A 15,587-nucleotide genomic window follows, 5' to 3' on the forward strand; every position below is an offset into this window, starting at 1 on the left:
ATGTAGTGGGTAATTTACTTTGCGATCTTGGGCAGGTTAATAGACTCTCAAAGTGACACTCTCTGTCAAATGGGTGTTAAGTATCCTTAGAGTCGTGCTCGGCTCTGGCAGATTGTGATTCCTCAGTTATAGGATCCTTGCTTCTAGTTGTCGTATTACCCTAGTAAGATCTCAAATCTGTGATGTTCATCATGGTCATTTGTTGAGCGCCCACTGGGTGCCACTGCCCCCTGCACTTTACGATTGTTATCTCATTGACTGTTCACAACATCTCTACAAGGTTGAGGTTGTCCTCTTTCACAGATGAGGAAACTGAGGCTCAGAGAGACTGATTTACTTGTGTATATGCCCACAAATCTGGCCAGTTGCAAAGCTGGGTTTGGGCACGAGGCTGCCTAACTCTAAAAGGAAGTGTTTTTTCCTCAGTGCCTCACTGCCTTGTCCTTTCTTTTTTTAATTTTTCTTATTCCCTAAGGAATAGAGGCCATATACCCTGTGTCCTGGCTCTTTAAAATTTCAGGGGTTTTCAAATGAAAATTCCTTCTTGAATTTTTCTTATATCATTAAGATTGTTTATGCTTCAAGTAATTACTCTTGAGATCTGTGGAAGGACACATTTGCAGTACACGTGTATGAGCTTCTATGAAACATGACCCTACCAAATGGCAATTGGAACTTTAAAACCATTTTGGGGATGTTTATTGTTTTCAGCCTGGAACATAGATCATTGTTAGTGAATTTCAGCTTCACTTCTTAATCATCTCTCTATTTTAATTCTAAAATTTTTAGACAAATATTCCATGTCCTGGACCTCATGCACATGGACATGGCCAATTTTACAATTATGAGTCTCAGACCACACCTTCAACGCCAGTTGGTGGAATATGAGAGAACCAAGTTCCAGGAAATTTTGGAAGAAACTCCAAGTGAGTATAATATAATGCATATTTATATTGAAATTGGGTTAAAATGATGATTTTAAATGTTAAAATTTAAATTAAATTAAATTAAATTAATAAATAATAAATTAAATAAAATTTAATTTAATTTAAATTAATTAAAATTTAAAATGTTAAAGGTTAAAATGAAAATTAGGTGATGTTTTCATTTTTGACTTCATATATAGTATCACTAAAGAATTTTGGCCTTTCTATTAAACCTTTTTTTACCTTCCAAAATTGACATCACAAACTTAACAGTTGTTTATTCTGTCCAGGAACTGTGCTAAGCACTATTCATTTCTTCATTCATTCAAGATATATTTATTGAGTGCCTCCTGTGTTTCAGACACTGCTTAGGTGCAGTGGATACTGCAGCGAACAGAATGGAATACAGTTGCCGTCCCCAAGGAGCTGACATTCTAGTAGGCATGACAAATAAATAAACATATATTATCAGGTGTATTATTAAGTGCTATGAAGAAAAATAGGATAAAGGGACAGTAATGGGTCAGAAGTGAGGACAGCATTGTTTTTTAGATGTGATGGACTGGGAAGGTCTCTGTAAGTAACATTTGAGTAAAGTTTGCAAAGAAATGAGGAAGGGGCATGTAAAGATGGGGGAAAGAACGTTCTAGCCTGAGGGACTGCAAGTACAAAGGCACTGAAGCAGAAACTTGCTTGTGAGTTTGACAAACACAGGGCAGACATTGTGACGGGAGTAGAGTTGGTAAGGGGAGAGTGGTAAGAGATGAGGCTGAAAAGGAGATAAAGGCAGGTCACATAGAGCATTGTTAGTAAATGAGAGGAGTTTGGATTTCATTCCATGTGCGGTGGAAACTCATCAGAGAGTTTTAATCAGGGGAGCAACATCTGATTTTCATTTTTGAAGAATATTCTTGTTCCTGGCTACAGAATAGGTCATGTGGGAACAAAGAGGGAAACAGAGGTACCAATTAGGTGGCATTACAGTTGCTCAGGCAAGAAATGATGGTGGCTTGTTCCAGATGGTAATGGTGGAAGGAGTGAGAAGAGACCAGATTCTGGATACATTTTGAAAGTGGAGTAATCAGATTTGCTGAAGATTGGATAAGGGAGAAAAGAGTTGAGGGTGACTCTAAGGTTTTTGGCCTCGTACAACCAGGTGAATGGTGATACAGTTTGAGTGAAACTGATGAGACCAGGAGAAAGAAGGTTGGGAGATGACATGGAATCAAGAGTTCAGTTTGGTGATGTAACTTTTGAGATTTCATTTGACATCAATGTGGAGATGTCAGGTAGGCATTTAGATATGAATGACGAGTTTACAGGAATAATGGAAACTGTATATGTATTTGGGAATCATCAGTATATGTATGATATATAAAGCCATGGAACTGGGTACTAGTTAACACTTAGAAAATCCTTATCACATTCTAAGTACTTTACCTGTACAAACTAATTTAATCCTTGCAACAATTATATGAAGTTACCCCCCATTTTATGGGTGTGGAAACTGAGGCACCGTGAGGTTAAGTCACTGGCCTATGTAACACACTTAAAAGTATAGGAGCTCACCTAGGAAGGCAGCTTGGCTCCATAGTCCATGTTCCTGTCCATTATATTACACTGGGTGAGACTACCTAGGGGGAGTGAGTGTGGACTCTGAAAGAAACTGACGTGGGGCGCTCCAGCAGCTAGAAGCTGAAGTTGAGATGAGGAGGAGGGTCTAACAATGGAGACTATGAGGGAGTAGCCAGAGAGGTAGTGTGACAGGCAGCAGAGGCGGGTGTCCTGTAAGATACGTGAAGAAGGTATTTGGAGAAGGAAGGCATGTTTGGATTTGACAAGCATTGCTAAGTGGTCAAGAAAGACACAGGCCAACTTGACCATTGGATTTGACTGTTTGATGATGGTCAGTAACCTTGATGAGAGTGGTTTCAGTGGATTTGTGTGCATTAAAGCCAGACTGGGCAGGGCACGGTGGCTCACACCTGTAATCCTAGCACTTTGGGAGGCCGAGGCAGGCAGATCACCTGAGATCAGGAGTTCAAGACCAGCCTGGCCAACATGCTGAAACCCCTTCTCTACTAAAATCTAAAAACTAGCCGGGATGATGGCAGGTGCCTGTAATCCCAGCTACTCGGGAGGTTGAGATGGGAGAATCGCTTGAACCCGGGAGATGGTGGTTGCAGTGAGCCAAGGTCGCATCACTGCACTCCAGCCTGGGGGGCTGAGCAAGACTCCGTCTCGGGAAAAAAAAAAAAAAAAAAAAAAAACCCACACACCAGACTGGAGGGGGATCAAGGAAAAATAGGATTAGAAGAAATCTTAGCTCATCAAATCTTCACAATTACCAGTTACCCAGTGAAGTAGGTACTGTTATTCCCTTTATCTTACAGGCAAGGAAACTGAGATGCCAGAGGTTGCACAGCTGCAAGAGGCTGGCTAACTGCTCATTGGCAAACTCTTGACACCAGCCTCTGGGGTTTAATTAACCACTATTTAAGGCTGAGTTAGGTGGTTTCTGCCGAAATAATCAACACAATGGCCTTATATAAAAAAGACAAAACAGGCGCCACATTTAAAGGGGCCCTGGCAGGCAGGAGCACATCCAGGGGAGAGCACATTGATCATGGAGGCCACCTGAGGAACCGTTGAGGAAGCTGGGCATGTTCTGCTTGGTAACAAGGAGACTCAGGTGGGCCATGGCCCCATCCACCCTCCCTGTTGACAGCAACTCAGAGACTGGTGAAATTCTGTAGGGCAGACTAGGATTCATGAGAGGGAGGAAGCAGACAGCTGGTTTTGACCTTCCTGATAGTTGGAGCTGTTTTAACTTTGGAATGGGCCTATTATAGCAGTAGTCAGTGCTAGCTAACATTTTGTATGAGCACTTACTACATGCTAAGTCCTTACTGTACCACTTTAGTAGTCTATTCAAGCATCACACTAGCCCTATGAGGTTGGTACTGTTATCACCCCCTAATTACAACTGAGGAAAGTGAGGTTAAGGTGCTTAGTCTAGATGACTACTAGTAAGGAGTAGAGCCTGGGTAACCCAGATGTGTCTCTGACTCAAAGCGTGTGCATTTAGATACTGTGCAACCCTGCCTCTCTTCAAACAAGATATCAACTGTGGGGGATATTGCAGAGGGATCTCTCACATCATCTGGCAGATTATTTAGTCATCTGGATAGCCAGTTATCTAGTCAGATAACTTTTAAGTTTTGTTCTATAACAAAAACTCTATGACTCCAAGGGCTATGTTGTTTTAGCTTCAAAGGGGAGGGAGTAAAGTGAAGTAGAACCCTACATCGAACCTGGATCTGAAACCTCAACTGTGGCAACTGTCCACAGCAGCATTTCTCTGAGACTTAGTGGTTGCTTTCATTTGTGTACCTGTGTATGTAAGCACATGTACAAATGCACCCATATCTTTAATCAAGATAGCTTGGAATCTTGAGCAAATTCTCTAATAGGGTGAATTATGATTTTCTTCATCTCAAATTATTTGCCTATTTTTTTTCTGTTTTTTTTTCTTCTTCCCCCCCCCCCGCCCCCCGCCTGTTTGTCTTTAAGAGACAGAGTCTCACTCTATTGCCCAGGCTGGGGTGCAGTGGCATGATGATAACTTACTCTAGCCTCCAATTCTTGGACTCAAGGGATTCTCCTGTCTCAGCTTCCCAAGTAGCTAGGACTACAGGCATGTGCCACCACGCCTGGCTAATTTTTAAAACATTTTTTGTAGAGACGGGGGTCTGTGTTGCTCAGGCTGGTCTCTAACTACTGGCTTCTTCCTGCCTCTCAACTTGCTGGGATTACAGGCATGAGCCACTGCACCTGGCTTGCTTCTCTTTTTAAAACCCAGGCTTAGTGACCTGTAATCCATTTGCAACTTTTCTATTGACTTGGATATTTTCAGAGATTTAAGAATAGAGCAAACCCAGCTTTGCATATAGGTCATTGCTTAGCAAGAGAAATCAAGAGTCCCAGAAGCAGAGTGTATGTCAGCTGTTAATTATGTCCCCAAGTCACTCTGCCAAAAGTCAGCCCCTGTGCCCTAATATCAAAATAAGAGCCTCAAAATGTTGGATTTCTGTGTACACATGATTATATAAGAATTATTAGAAAATTAATACAGAGAAGTACTCTAGATTTCTGAATTGATTCCAGGAAAATATTTTATTTTGCCTAAGAGGAGATTTTATATAATTGCCTATTTTAAATATAGCCAGGAAAACCTTAGGAACGATTATCTGTACTAAGTAAGTAGCAACAAGATAACCACATTAGATCCAACATGTAAATTATCTGTGAAAATAGCAAGAGATTATCCCTGGGTGGGGGCCATAAGTAAAGTTTTTAAGATACCCAGAAAGAAAGGCTTTATTTAGACAATACGTCATATCTGATCAAATGTTTTCATGAACTTTATTTCATGTTATTCTTTAAAAAAATTCTGCGGGACATCAATATCGCTTTCAGAATATTTGAAACTCTATTGTGATTGCCTTCACCTGTCACATGAGGGGTTCAAGAAATATTTATGGAATATTTTAAAGAAGAGCAAACTGATGCTCAGTGATGACCTCCTTAGACTCAGAGTCATTCAGCTAAGTAAACAGTGGAGGCTGGGCGCCATGGCTTACGCCTGTAATCCCAGCACTTTGGGAGGCCAAGGCGGGCAGATCATGAGTTCAGGAGATCGAGACCATCCTGGCCAACATGGTGAAACCCTGTCTCTACTAAAAATACAAAAATTAGCCGGGTGTGGTGGCGTGTGCCTGTGATCCCAGCTACTTAGGAGACTGAGGCAGGAGAATGGCTTGAACCTGGGAGGCGGAGGCTGCAGTGAGCCGAGATTGCGCCTCTGCACTCCAGCCTGGGCGACAGAGCAAGTCTCTGTCTCAAAAACAAAACAAAACAAAACAAAACAAAAAACAGTGGAGCTAGGACTGGAAACCAGGTCTCCCAAATCCAAGTCCAGATTAAACCAAGCTGCTACTTTTTCAGCCTTTGAATTTTTCAGTTTTGTGTTATATTACCTGAGTCGTATTGCAAGGAACAGAAACCAACTCTAGCTGACTTAGCCAAAGGGAAGTGAATGGAAGGATGGAGGAAGTTTGCAGAATCAAAGGAAGAGCCAGAATGTCAGAAATCAGAAGAATGTCACAAATCTGGATAGGAAAAACCAAGGGATAGCAAGGCTCCATTGTCACGATGGTTGATGTGGGCTGTAAACGTGGGCCATCCCTGAACACTCTCACCACTCAGATCCCGGGAAGGAGTCGGCTCTGCTGGGCACGTGACTCTGCTCGGCCAGCCCCTGGTCGGGAAGATGGGGCCTCTGAATTGAGACTCACAAAAGAAAACATGTAACCAGAGGAAATGGTTTCTCAGAGAAAGCCAGCACCAAAAGGAGGGAAAGTGAGATGTTGCCAGGCAAAAAAAAAAGATGTCATGGATAAGGAAACTACATTTTTCCAACTGAAAATTGGGGTAGAAGCACGTGTAATACCATTGCTTGTTCTGGTGTCTGTCTCTCCCTTACTAGACTAGGAACTTCTCGAGTGCAGGGACTGTGCTTATTTACCTTTAAATCCCCAGTACTTGGTACAATACCTGGGACTGAGTAGGTGCCCAGTAGTTTTCGTCAAATAAACGAATGAGTGGAAAAATTCTTAATCCTGTCCCCAGGAAAAGCCGAGGTTGCAGGTGCCTCATGAGGCTGACCTTGCTTTTGGAACCAGAGAGAGCAGTCACTGTGCCAGCCTGTGAGAGTGAAGTCTCTGCCGATCCCTAAGAGAAGAGCCAACGTTTCACTCTAAACGCATGCTCCTTCTGCTTTACCGGTCATTCTCAAGTCTGACTACAAATTAGAATCATCTGGGGCGTTTAAACACAGAGGCCTGAGCCCTGCCTCAGACAGAATAAATCAAAGTCTCCAGGAGCTGTGCCCATGAACTCTTTTTTTTCTTTTTAAAGCTCCCCAGGTGATTCTGAAGTCAGCCAGGATTGAGAACCACTATGCCACACTGTTGCTTTTGTTCAAGGTAACTAAATGGGCTCTTAAATGTGTCAGCTGTAAATGATTAAACTTGCAGTATAAATGCTTATTACTGCCACATTGTAATTATATTCACGATGATTTCCACTCGCGCCCTCTCAGTTGGATGTCTTTTAAATGAAAGACTGCAAGTCTTTTACATCTTTATAAAACAGAACTAGCAAACCAAAAACAACATTTGCCAACTGAGGAGAAACAAGAGTTGTGAAATTCTGGGGGTGGTGTTGCTTTAGTGTGGCAAACAGAACTACTCATAAATTATCCCTGCTCAAGTGCTGGGTCCAAGAAGAATTTCAGTCTCTCTCTACTCTGCACCTGTGTTCAGGCTGTATTTCTTGGCAATTGTCACCTTATAAATTCTACCAAATGTATAATTTTATAAGAACTGTGGTATAAAAAGCAATTTGTTTCTAGTGGGAAACTTTAGAACTGGGCCTAAAGCAAAATAAAGTGAATTTTGTCCTAAGGCAGACAGCCCCAGTAGAGAATTACTGACTCCAAACTTTCAGCCTCCTGGAATAGCCTTGGCATGTCAAATTTCATTTAGTTCATGATGTAAGAGACATTTTATTCAAAGTTAGAAGAACTACTTAGAGCAAAAGTAAATAAATACTATTTGTCATCTAAGTCCGTGGTTCTCAACGTGGTTCTCTTAGGGGTGATTTTTGCCACTGCCCCCGCCCCACAACATTTAGCCATGTCTGGAGACACTTGGCTGTCCCATCCTGGCAGGGCAGGGCGGGAGGCTGAGGAAGGGCATCTAGTATGTAGAGCTTAGGGATGCTGCTAAACATTTCATAGTGAACAGGGCAGCACTCAACAACGAAGAATTATCCAGTCCAAAATGTCAATAGTGCCGAGGTTGAGACACCCTAAATAAAGAATTGGAATGAATCCATTTCGTGATGACCCAAGGAACCATCTTATGCTCCAGGAAAATTTGGGCTTCAATAAGCAAGGAAGTCTGGTGGCCGTTGAGCACTTGGGGGTTGTTTTGTGTTTGGAATCAGTCTGATTTCAGCTAGTCATGGCTGCTGGTGGGTGCCTTCTTCTTCTTGCCTTCTTTCCATTGTCTAGAGGGAGCCGCTTCCACTTGCAGAAGCGAGCCCTTGCAGAGGCATCTTTTGAAGCAACTCTGTGTGAGTTGTTTGTCATAGAAACTGCTAGCAAGGGAACTCTGCTAATAATAACTATTAGGCACCTAGTAACTTACATTATAGTAATATTTAAGTGCCATATGCTTAAAAATGAAATGAATTCAAGTATAAAACCTCATTTCCAGTGATACATATTTTTTATCCAGAAGAATTGATAAACTTGTCTAAAGTGGAAGGACAATCTAACTGGACATTGTCTTTAAGGTCATAATCTTTAAGGTCAAATTAAGTATGAGACTCAAGTTCAGTGATTTCTTCCTTCCTCACTGCTTCCTTCTCCCTTTCCCATCTTGACTTCTGGAATAGCCCTTGCCAAATACCAGGGATCATACTGCACAAACTAGATTTTCAGTGTCTGCATGTTTTCTAGATAACATCTCCTTTAAAGCATTGGCTTTTCTTTAAGGAGATCTGCTGAGATTCTGCTCCCTCAAGCTAGCACGCTAACTGGTATCTACAAAAAAGAAAAGAAAAAAAAAGAAAAGAAAAAAGCCAAGTTCCCAAAAAAGCTCATTTTAACCACCCCACTGTTTAGCCTACTAACTCTTTTTATTCCACGGGTGATCACTTTGTCTGAGGCAACTTTGTTAATAAGGCAGCTGTTGTGTATCAGGCAGAGAACCTGACTGGGCCCTCTAGAGACAATAATCCCCGTCTTTAAAGGTTGTTTACAGAGTTTACAGTTGCTAACACTTAGGGGACATTTCTTTTGTGCCAGAAACGGTTCTAAGTGTTTTGCATGTACTAGTTTGTTGAATCTTTACCACAGCTTCAGGAAGAATATTATCCCCAATTCACAGACAGAGGAAACTGAGGAGACATTAGGTAACCTGCCCAAGACATACAGCTAATGAGTGGTAAAGGCCAGACCGAAGTTGAGACTGCCTGGCTCAGAGGCCACGGCTCCCAACTACTGCACCAGCCACTTGCTCTGCATGGGGGAGCCTAGCAGAAGTTCTTAGTCACATGTTGATTGCTTTGATATTAGGTTGCACTAAGTTGAGATTCATTCATCTGCAATGCAAATTTGACTCCCCAGTCAAGCTGCTTCTTCATTCTCTGTCTTGCTTTCTAAACTGTTGCAGCAGTCTGTTGCTGATCAGTCTCTTTGCACTGCAACTTATGTTTATGTTCTTGTCAAATCTGTTTCAAGGAATAAATGTAAAAGACTTGCCTGCCTAATTATACTGGGCTCTGTTTGACAGATAATCAGTTTTAGAAATGGACACTGTCAGTGGTAAGCTGGATGTGGTCGGTACAGACTTGGGAGCCATTTGCTATACTTTAAGGAATTTTGTGAGCTAGTAAACACAGCCATTACTAAAAATTAAATTATATAAACTTACAATTAAATACATTATATTAAAAACAAAGGTAAAACTCTGGGAAATCATTAGGCAGTTTCTTTTTAAACGCAGTTACAACCTAGCAATTGCAATACTGAGTCTTTATCCCCAAGAATTGTAAACTTACATTCACACAGAAACCTGTACATAAATATTCGTAGCAGCCTTATTTGTATAACCCCAAACTGAAACAACCAAAATGGCTTTCAACAGGTAAGTAGATAAACAGACTGTGGTATATCCATACAATAGAATACCACTCAGTAATAAAAAGGAATGAACTATTGATACATACAACTTGGATGGATGCTTAGAAAATAAAGCCAATCTCAAAGGGTTATTTTGCTGGTCTGCTCAGGCTACCATAACAAAGTACCACAGACTGGGTAGCTTAATATTAGTTTATTTTTCACAGTTCTCAAGGCTGAAAGTCCAAAATGAAGGTGCCAGCTGATTTGGTTCCTGATTAGGGCTTTCTTCCTGGCACTGCAGACATGCCTATTTCTCAGTGTGTGCAGATGGAAAGAAAAAGAGGAAGCTCTTTCTTGTCTCCTCTTTTAAGGGTATCAACCCTCATGACCTCATCTAACCCTAATTACCTCCCAAAGTCTCCATCTCCAAATGTCATCACAGTGGAAGTTAGGGCTTCATGATAGAAATTTGGGTGGCAGGTGGACACAAACAGTCCATAACAGCTACATATTGTATGATTCTATTTACATAACATTCTTGAAGTGACATAGTTTTGGTGATCAGTGGTTACCAGAATTTAGGGTTGAGGTGAGAGTGTGACTACTGGGAGGTAACGTGAGGAGATATTTTATGGTGATGGAATAGTTGAGTATCCTGATGGTTACAGGGATCCACATATGTAATAAAATTTCTTAGAACTATACACACACAAATGATGCATGCAAAAACTGGTAAAATCAGTATAAGTTAGTGGTATTGTACCCATGTCAGTTTCCTGATTTTGACAATATACTATAGTTATTTAAGATGCTGTCCTTGGGGGCACCTGGGTGAAGGGTATACAGTAACTGTCTGTACTATTTTCACAACTTCTTAAGTCTTTTATTTTGAAATAGTTAAAGCTATTTCAAAATTTAAAAGTTATTTTTAAAGCCCTAAAAAACAATGAACTGTGATACATAAGTCGATGTGGATAAATGTCAGAAACACTATGCTAGGTACTTTATGATTCCATTTATATGAATTTCTAGAAGGCAAACTGATTCATGCAGTTAGGAGTTAAAAGTAGTTGAGTGAGGTGCACATTGACTGGAAAGGGAGACGAGAGAACTTTCTTGGGTAATGGATATGGTTTATATCTTGTTTTAGGTGGTAGTTGCACAGGTATATAGAATAGCCAAAACTCACCAAACTGAACACTTAAGAGCTGAACATTTTATTGTATGAATTTATTATGTCTGTAAATATAAACATATTTATATATGTGAAAAAAACAAAATAATTATAAAAAGTAAAGGTAAACAAATACTAAAAACTCTTCACTTCCAAATTATCTTACTATTTTCTATAGTCTTGACATTAAAGAATCTCAAGACTGTACATATAACAGGTATAAAGTACCTGTTATATCTGGATGATGGAAACACTATGTAGCAGTGTTCTGTACTGGGCATCTCTGCTCAACTTCATATTTAGTGACTCTCCTCCCACTTGCTCGTTCTACAAATGAGGAAGTCAAAAGCTCAGGAGAGAAGTGAGGGCTATAGATACAGATTTAGGAGCCTTATGGGGTATGGGCGGAAATAGAAACCACAGGAATGAGTAAGATGGTCTAGTGAGATTGAAGAGTACCAAATCAGTGGGGATTGGGTAGAGTGCTTGGAAGTATCAACATTTAAGGAACAGGCAGAGGAACATCTTCCTGTAATTGAAGGGAGATGCACCTGTCTTCTCAACCCAAGTATGAGATGCAGAAGCACAGCTAGGGGAAACCAGGAAAAAGTGGTGTCAGAAAAGCCAGGGAAGGAGTTTCTGGAGGGCTGTACTAAGAGATGTCTGTATTACAGAGATGTTTAAAAAAGGTAGGAAGGACATGTTTGTTGGATTTGACAACCAGGTGGTGGCCTTAGAAAGGTTATGGGAAGGATTTATTTCAGAACCTCTCTAGCCTATATTCTGTATCTTGGTAGATGGCACAGGCATTCATTCAGATGTCCAAGGTGCAAATCTGGGAGTCATCCTAGAATACTCCTTTCCTATTCTCTACATGTAAGTGGTCACCAAGACCTGTGGGTGCTCCCCCTAAATATTTCTCACTTTTTCCCTCTTTACCCCTCACTTCCACTGCCCTTATCCATTCACTCTCTTGTTTGAACCACTGCAATAATTTACTCTCCCTCCACTAATTCAGTCTTTCTTTCCAAGCAATTTTTCTGACATACATATCTGATCATACAGGTTCCATGTTGAAAATAATATTATTCAGCCGGGCGCAGTGGCTCACGCCTGTAATCCCAACACTTTTGGGGGCCGAGGTGGGTGGATCATGAGGTCAGGAGATTGAGACCATCCTGGCCAACATGGTGAAACCCCATCTCTACTAAAAATACAAAAATTATCTGGGTGTGGTGGTGCACGCCTGTAGTCCCAGCTACTCAGGAGGCTGAGGCAGGAGAATCGCTTGAACGTGGGAGGTGGAGGTTGCAGTGAGCTGAGATTGCCCCACTGCACTCCAGCCTGGGTGACAGAGTGAGACCCCGTCTTAAAAAAAAAGAAAAGAAAGAAAATAATATTATTCAAAACTCCCCATTCCCATCGCTGGTGTTTGTAACCTGGGGACTATCAGTCTGGTAAGAGAGAATGACAATTGTTTGTGGACATGTGCACGTGATTGTGCACATTCACCTTGGGAAAGGCATATCTCCAATTAGATATTAAAAGTGGTCCAAGACCCAAAAATGTGTAATAATTATACTCTATTTTCTCTTCAGATTGTATAAATCTTTCACCTTTTACCAAAAATGTGTGAAAATTAATGCCTTTTCTCTAAATACCTTCTCTGCACAAACTCAAGGCTGGCTTCTAACCACCCATCCAATGCCATTTGCTACAACCCTCTTACCCCTAGTTCTTTATGGACCAGCAATACAGATTTGTTTGTGGCATCCAGAATGTGGCATCTAGAATGTGCCATATGCTGTCTTTTCCAGAGCACTTACAGAGCTCTTCCTCTTAGATTCTTTCCTGGACAGCCTCTTCTCCCACAATTACTAGCATTCATTGTACTCTGTTATAATTGTTAGTTTACAGGTCTGCCTTTCCATCTGGACTGTAAACTCCTTGCAGGGCATGGCTGTGTCTTTTCATTCATGCCCAGCACCCAACACAGCATCTGTCAAGTGGAATACACCAGTGAAGGGATCAATCAGCTGTAGAACAAATATGTGGCCTTTTCACTCTTAGGTGCTCTTGATCAGACTACAGAATGGATAAAAGAATCTGTAAATGAAGAATTATTTTCTCTTTCTGAGAGTGCTTTAACTCCTGGGGCCGAAAATACCTCCAAGCCAAGCCTGAGCCCTACTTTGGTGCTAAATAATAGTTACTTGAAACTGTTACAGTGGGATTATCAGAAAAAAGAGTTACCAGAGGTGAGTGGTTTTGTTCTTCACCCAAATTTCCCAGTATTTTTATTCTTAAGTTCTAACTTTGAATCATCTGGTCTGTGTTTCATGTGGTTTAATGACTTTACAAAAATCAGATAAAAATGGGAATTTGGAAATGACATTGCCTGTTTTGTATTTTCATGCTATTGAGCTACCCTTTCTATTTTTATATTTTAAATAAATATGTTAGACACTCATGACAGATGGAGCACGTCTTCAGGAACTAACAGAAAAGCTGAATCAATTGAAAATTATTGCCTGCCTGTCCCTAATTACCAACAACATGGTGGGTGCTATTACAGGAGGCCTGCCTGAGCTTGCAAGCAGGTTAACAAGGATTTCAGCTGTTCTACTTGAAGGCATGAACAAAGAGTAAGTTCCAAATTTTTGCATCTGCTCCCTCTTGTATTAAGGCTCTGCATGTGTCTCAGAGAACAAGAGTGACCTTGGACATCTGGATGTGAGATTCAGGACTGTGCTTTAGAGAAGCTTATCTTACACCTTTTTCTAGAATTTCCTTTAATATCTCTGAAGGCTTAGATGTCCTCTCATAGGAAGGGAGAGGTGTTTTCCATGACAAGTGCCAGGGTGAGTGTAGTATTTCCACTTACAATGAATGTGTACAACAGCTTTTCTTTGACAGTGCTTTGGAAAAAAACAAATGAAACACAGAAATCTGCCAAGCTTGATGTTTAGAATTGCGCAAATTTTTTTTTTTTTTTTTTTTTTGAGACAGAGTCTCGCTCTGTCACCAGGCTGGAGTGCAGTGGCGCAATCTCAGCTCACTGCAACCTCCACCTCCCAGGTTCAAGCAATTCTTCTGCCTCAGCCTCCCAAGTAGCTGGGACTACAGGCATGCGCCGCCACGCCCAGCTAATTTTTGTATTTTTAGTAGAGACCGGGTTTCACCATGTTGGCCAGGATGGTCTCGATCTCTTGACCTCATGACTCACCCGTCTCGGCCTCCCTAGAATTGTGCTATTGAAGAGGGCTTTCCTCCAGTTGTTCTGACTTCATCATTTTTCTGCAGTGAAATGTTTACTGACTTCACAAATCCACCTTGCTACCAAGTCTTCAGAAGTGCTGACAATTCTGCCCTTCAGAGATGTGACACAGTCCAGTGAAGATTTTGGTTTTTGCTAAATTTATCTCCAGTGTTACACCTTCATGAATGCTAGAATCCCATTTAGATTTTGCATTTACATCATCCAATAGGAATTCCTATCTAAGTCAGAAAATTCTTAGTCTTGGTGAATGGCCAGATGGTTCTGTGGGTCTCTTATGGATCAGCTTCTGCTGGTTCCCCTTTCAGGTGTCTTCAGAGGCATGTCCTCTTTATTCCTGTAATTGAAGGGAAATGCACCTGTCTTCTCATCCTCCCACCTGTTATTCAGAGAGCATATACATTACTTGATGAAATCCTAGACTATTAAGAGCCAAAAGGAGCCCACGTAGTTATAGAATCCAACTTCTCATTTTGAACTGAAGCTTACAGATAGAATAGAATTTGCCTTGGGCTGCAAACAGAAAAGGGCAGACCAAGGACTGAGCCCTGATCTGACCTTTTTCCTGATTCTGATGCTCATTAATATTCCAGGACCAAGACCTATAATGAAAGGAAACCTCTGATTTTGCAGTTGGTCTTATCTTACGATTTCCCTGCACGGGTAGTCATTACTTTCCAGAAACTTTTATTTATTAAGCCTTTAGGGAATACCCAGTGCTGCTGAAATGTTATTATAAAGTATACAGAAAGTGGTTACTAAGAAGACAGGCTTTCGGGTCAGATGGACCAGGGTTTAAATCCCAGCTCTGCTACTGACTTATTATGAACACTTGAATATGTTCTCAAATTACTATGAGCCTGACTTCCTCACTTGTAAGAAGGGAATAATAATTGTATTAATATCTACCTTGGAGTTGTGAGAACTTAAGATGATTCAGGTACAGATGTGTGGCACGTACTATGTACTCAATGAATGCTAGCTATTAATAACTAGTCATTAAATCATCCTCTTTATAATTGTATCTGGTTGTTTATCTGGTTGTTTCATTGTTTAAATTTTTTCCCTGTGTTAGGAAATCAATACAATCAATTCCCAATTATCCTCATTACGGATGGGGCAATAGCATTCATAGTATTAAAAAAAGGGATAGTACTAAATAATAGACCAAGATGTCATTTATATTGGGTTTGATGATGCATCTTGAAAACTAGAAGGAGTTTTTCCCTCTTCATTGTGAGTAGAAGGCATGGCTTATGCTAAGACAACTTTTTTTGAAGAGCTGAAAGAGGATTTATTGATTAATTGATTTTTGCTTTTTTTCCCTTTTTCAACTTTTATTTTAGGTGTAGGGGCACATGTACAGGTTTTTTACGTGGGTAAATTGAGGGTCACTGGGGTTTGGTGTACCAGTGATTTCATCACCCAGGTAGTGAGCATAGTTAGTTTTCCAAC

General features: G+C 40.8%; 1 protein-coding gene across 9 annotated transcripts in view; it reads left to right on the plus strand.

Annotated features, from left to right (window-relative positions):
- Nucleotides 1-15,587, plus strand: part of TCP11L2 (t-complex 11 like 2) — a 47,268-nt gene that overhangs the window by 20,695 nt on the left and 10,986 nt on the right. For 8 of the 9 annotated variants that reach the window (XM_063787082.1, XM_063787087.1, XM_016924099.4 and 5 more), the window contains 3 exons: nt 790-926; nt 12,926-13,113; nt 13,319-13,500. In XM_063787082.1, the coding sequence (XP_063643152.1) occupies nt 790-926; nt 12,926-13,113; nt 13,319-13,500 (507 nt within the window). Of the gene's footprint in view, nt 1-789; nt 927-12,765; nt 12,889-12,925; nt 13,114-13,318; nt 13,501-15,587 lie in introns of those variants that run through there. The other variant, XM_054663491.2, reaches the window with a different exon arrangement.

The sequence above is a fragment of the Pan troglodytes genome, chromosome 10, assembly GCF_028858775.2.
Source record: "Pan troglodytes isolate AG18354 chromosome 10, NHGRI_mPanTro3-v2.0_pri, whole genome shotgun sequence".
NCBI classification, from domain to species: Eukaryota; Metazoa; Chordata; class Mammalia; order Primates; family Hominidae; genus Pan; species Pan troglodytes.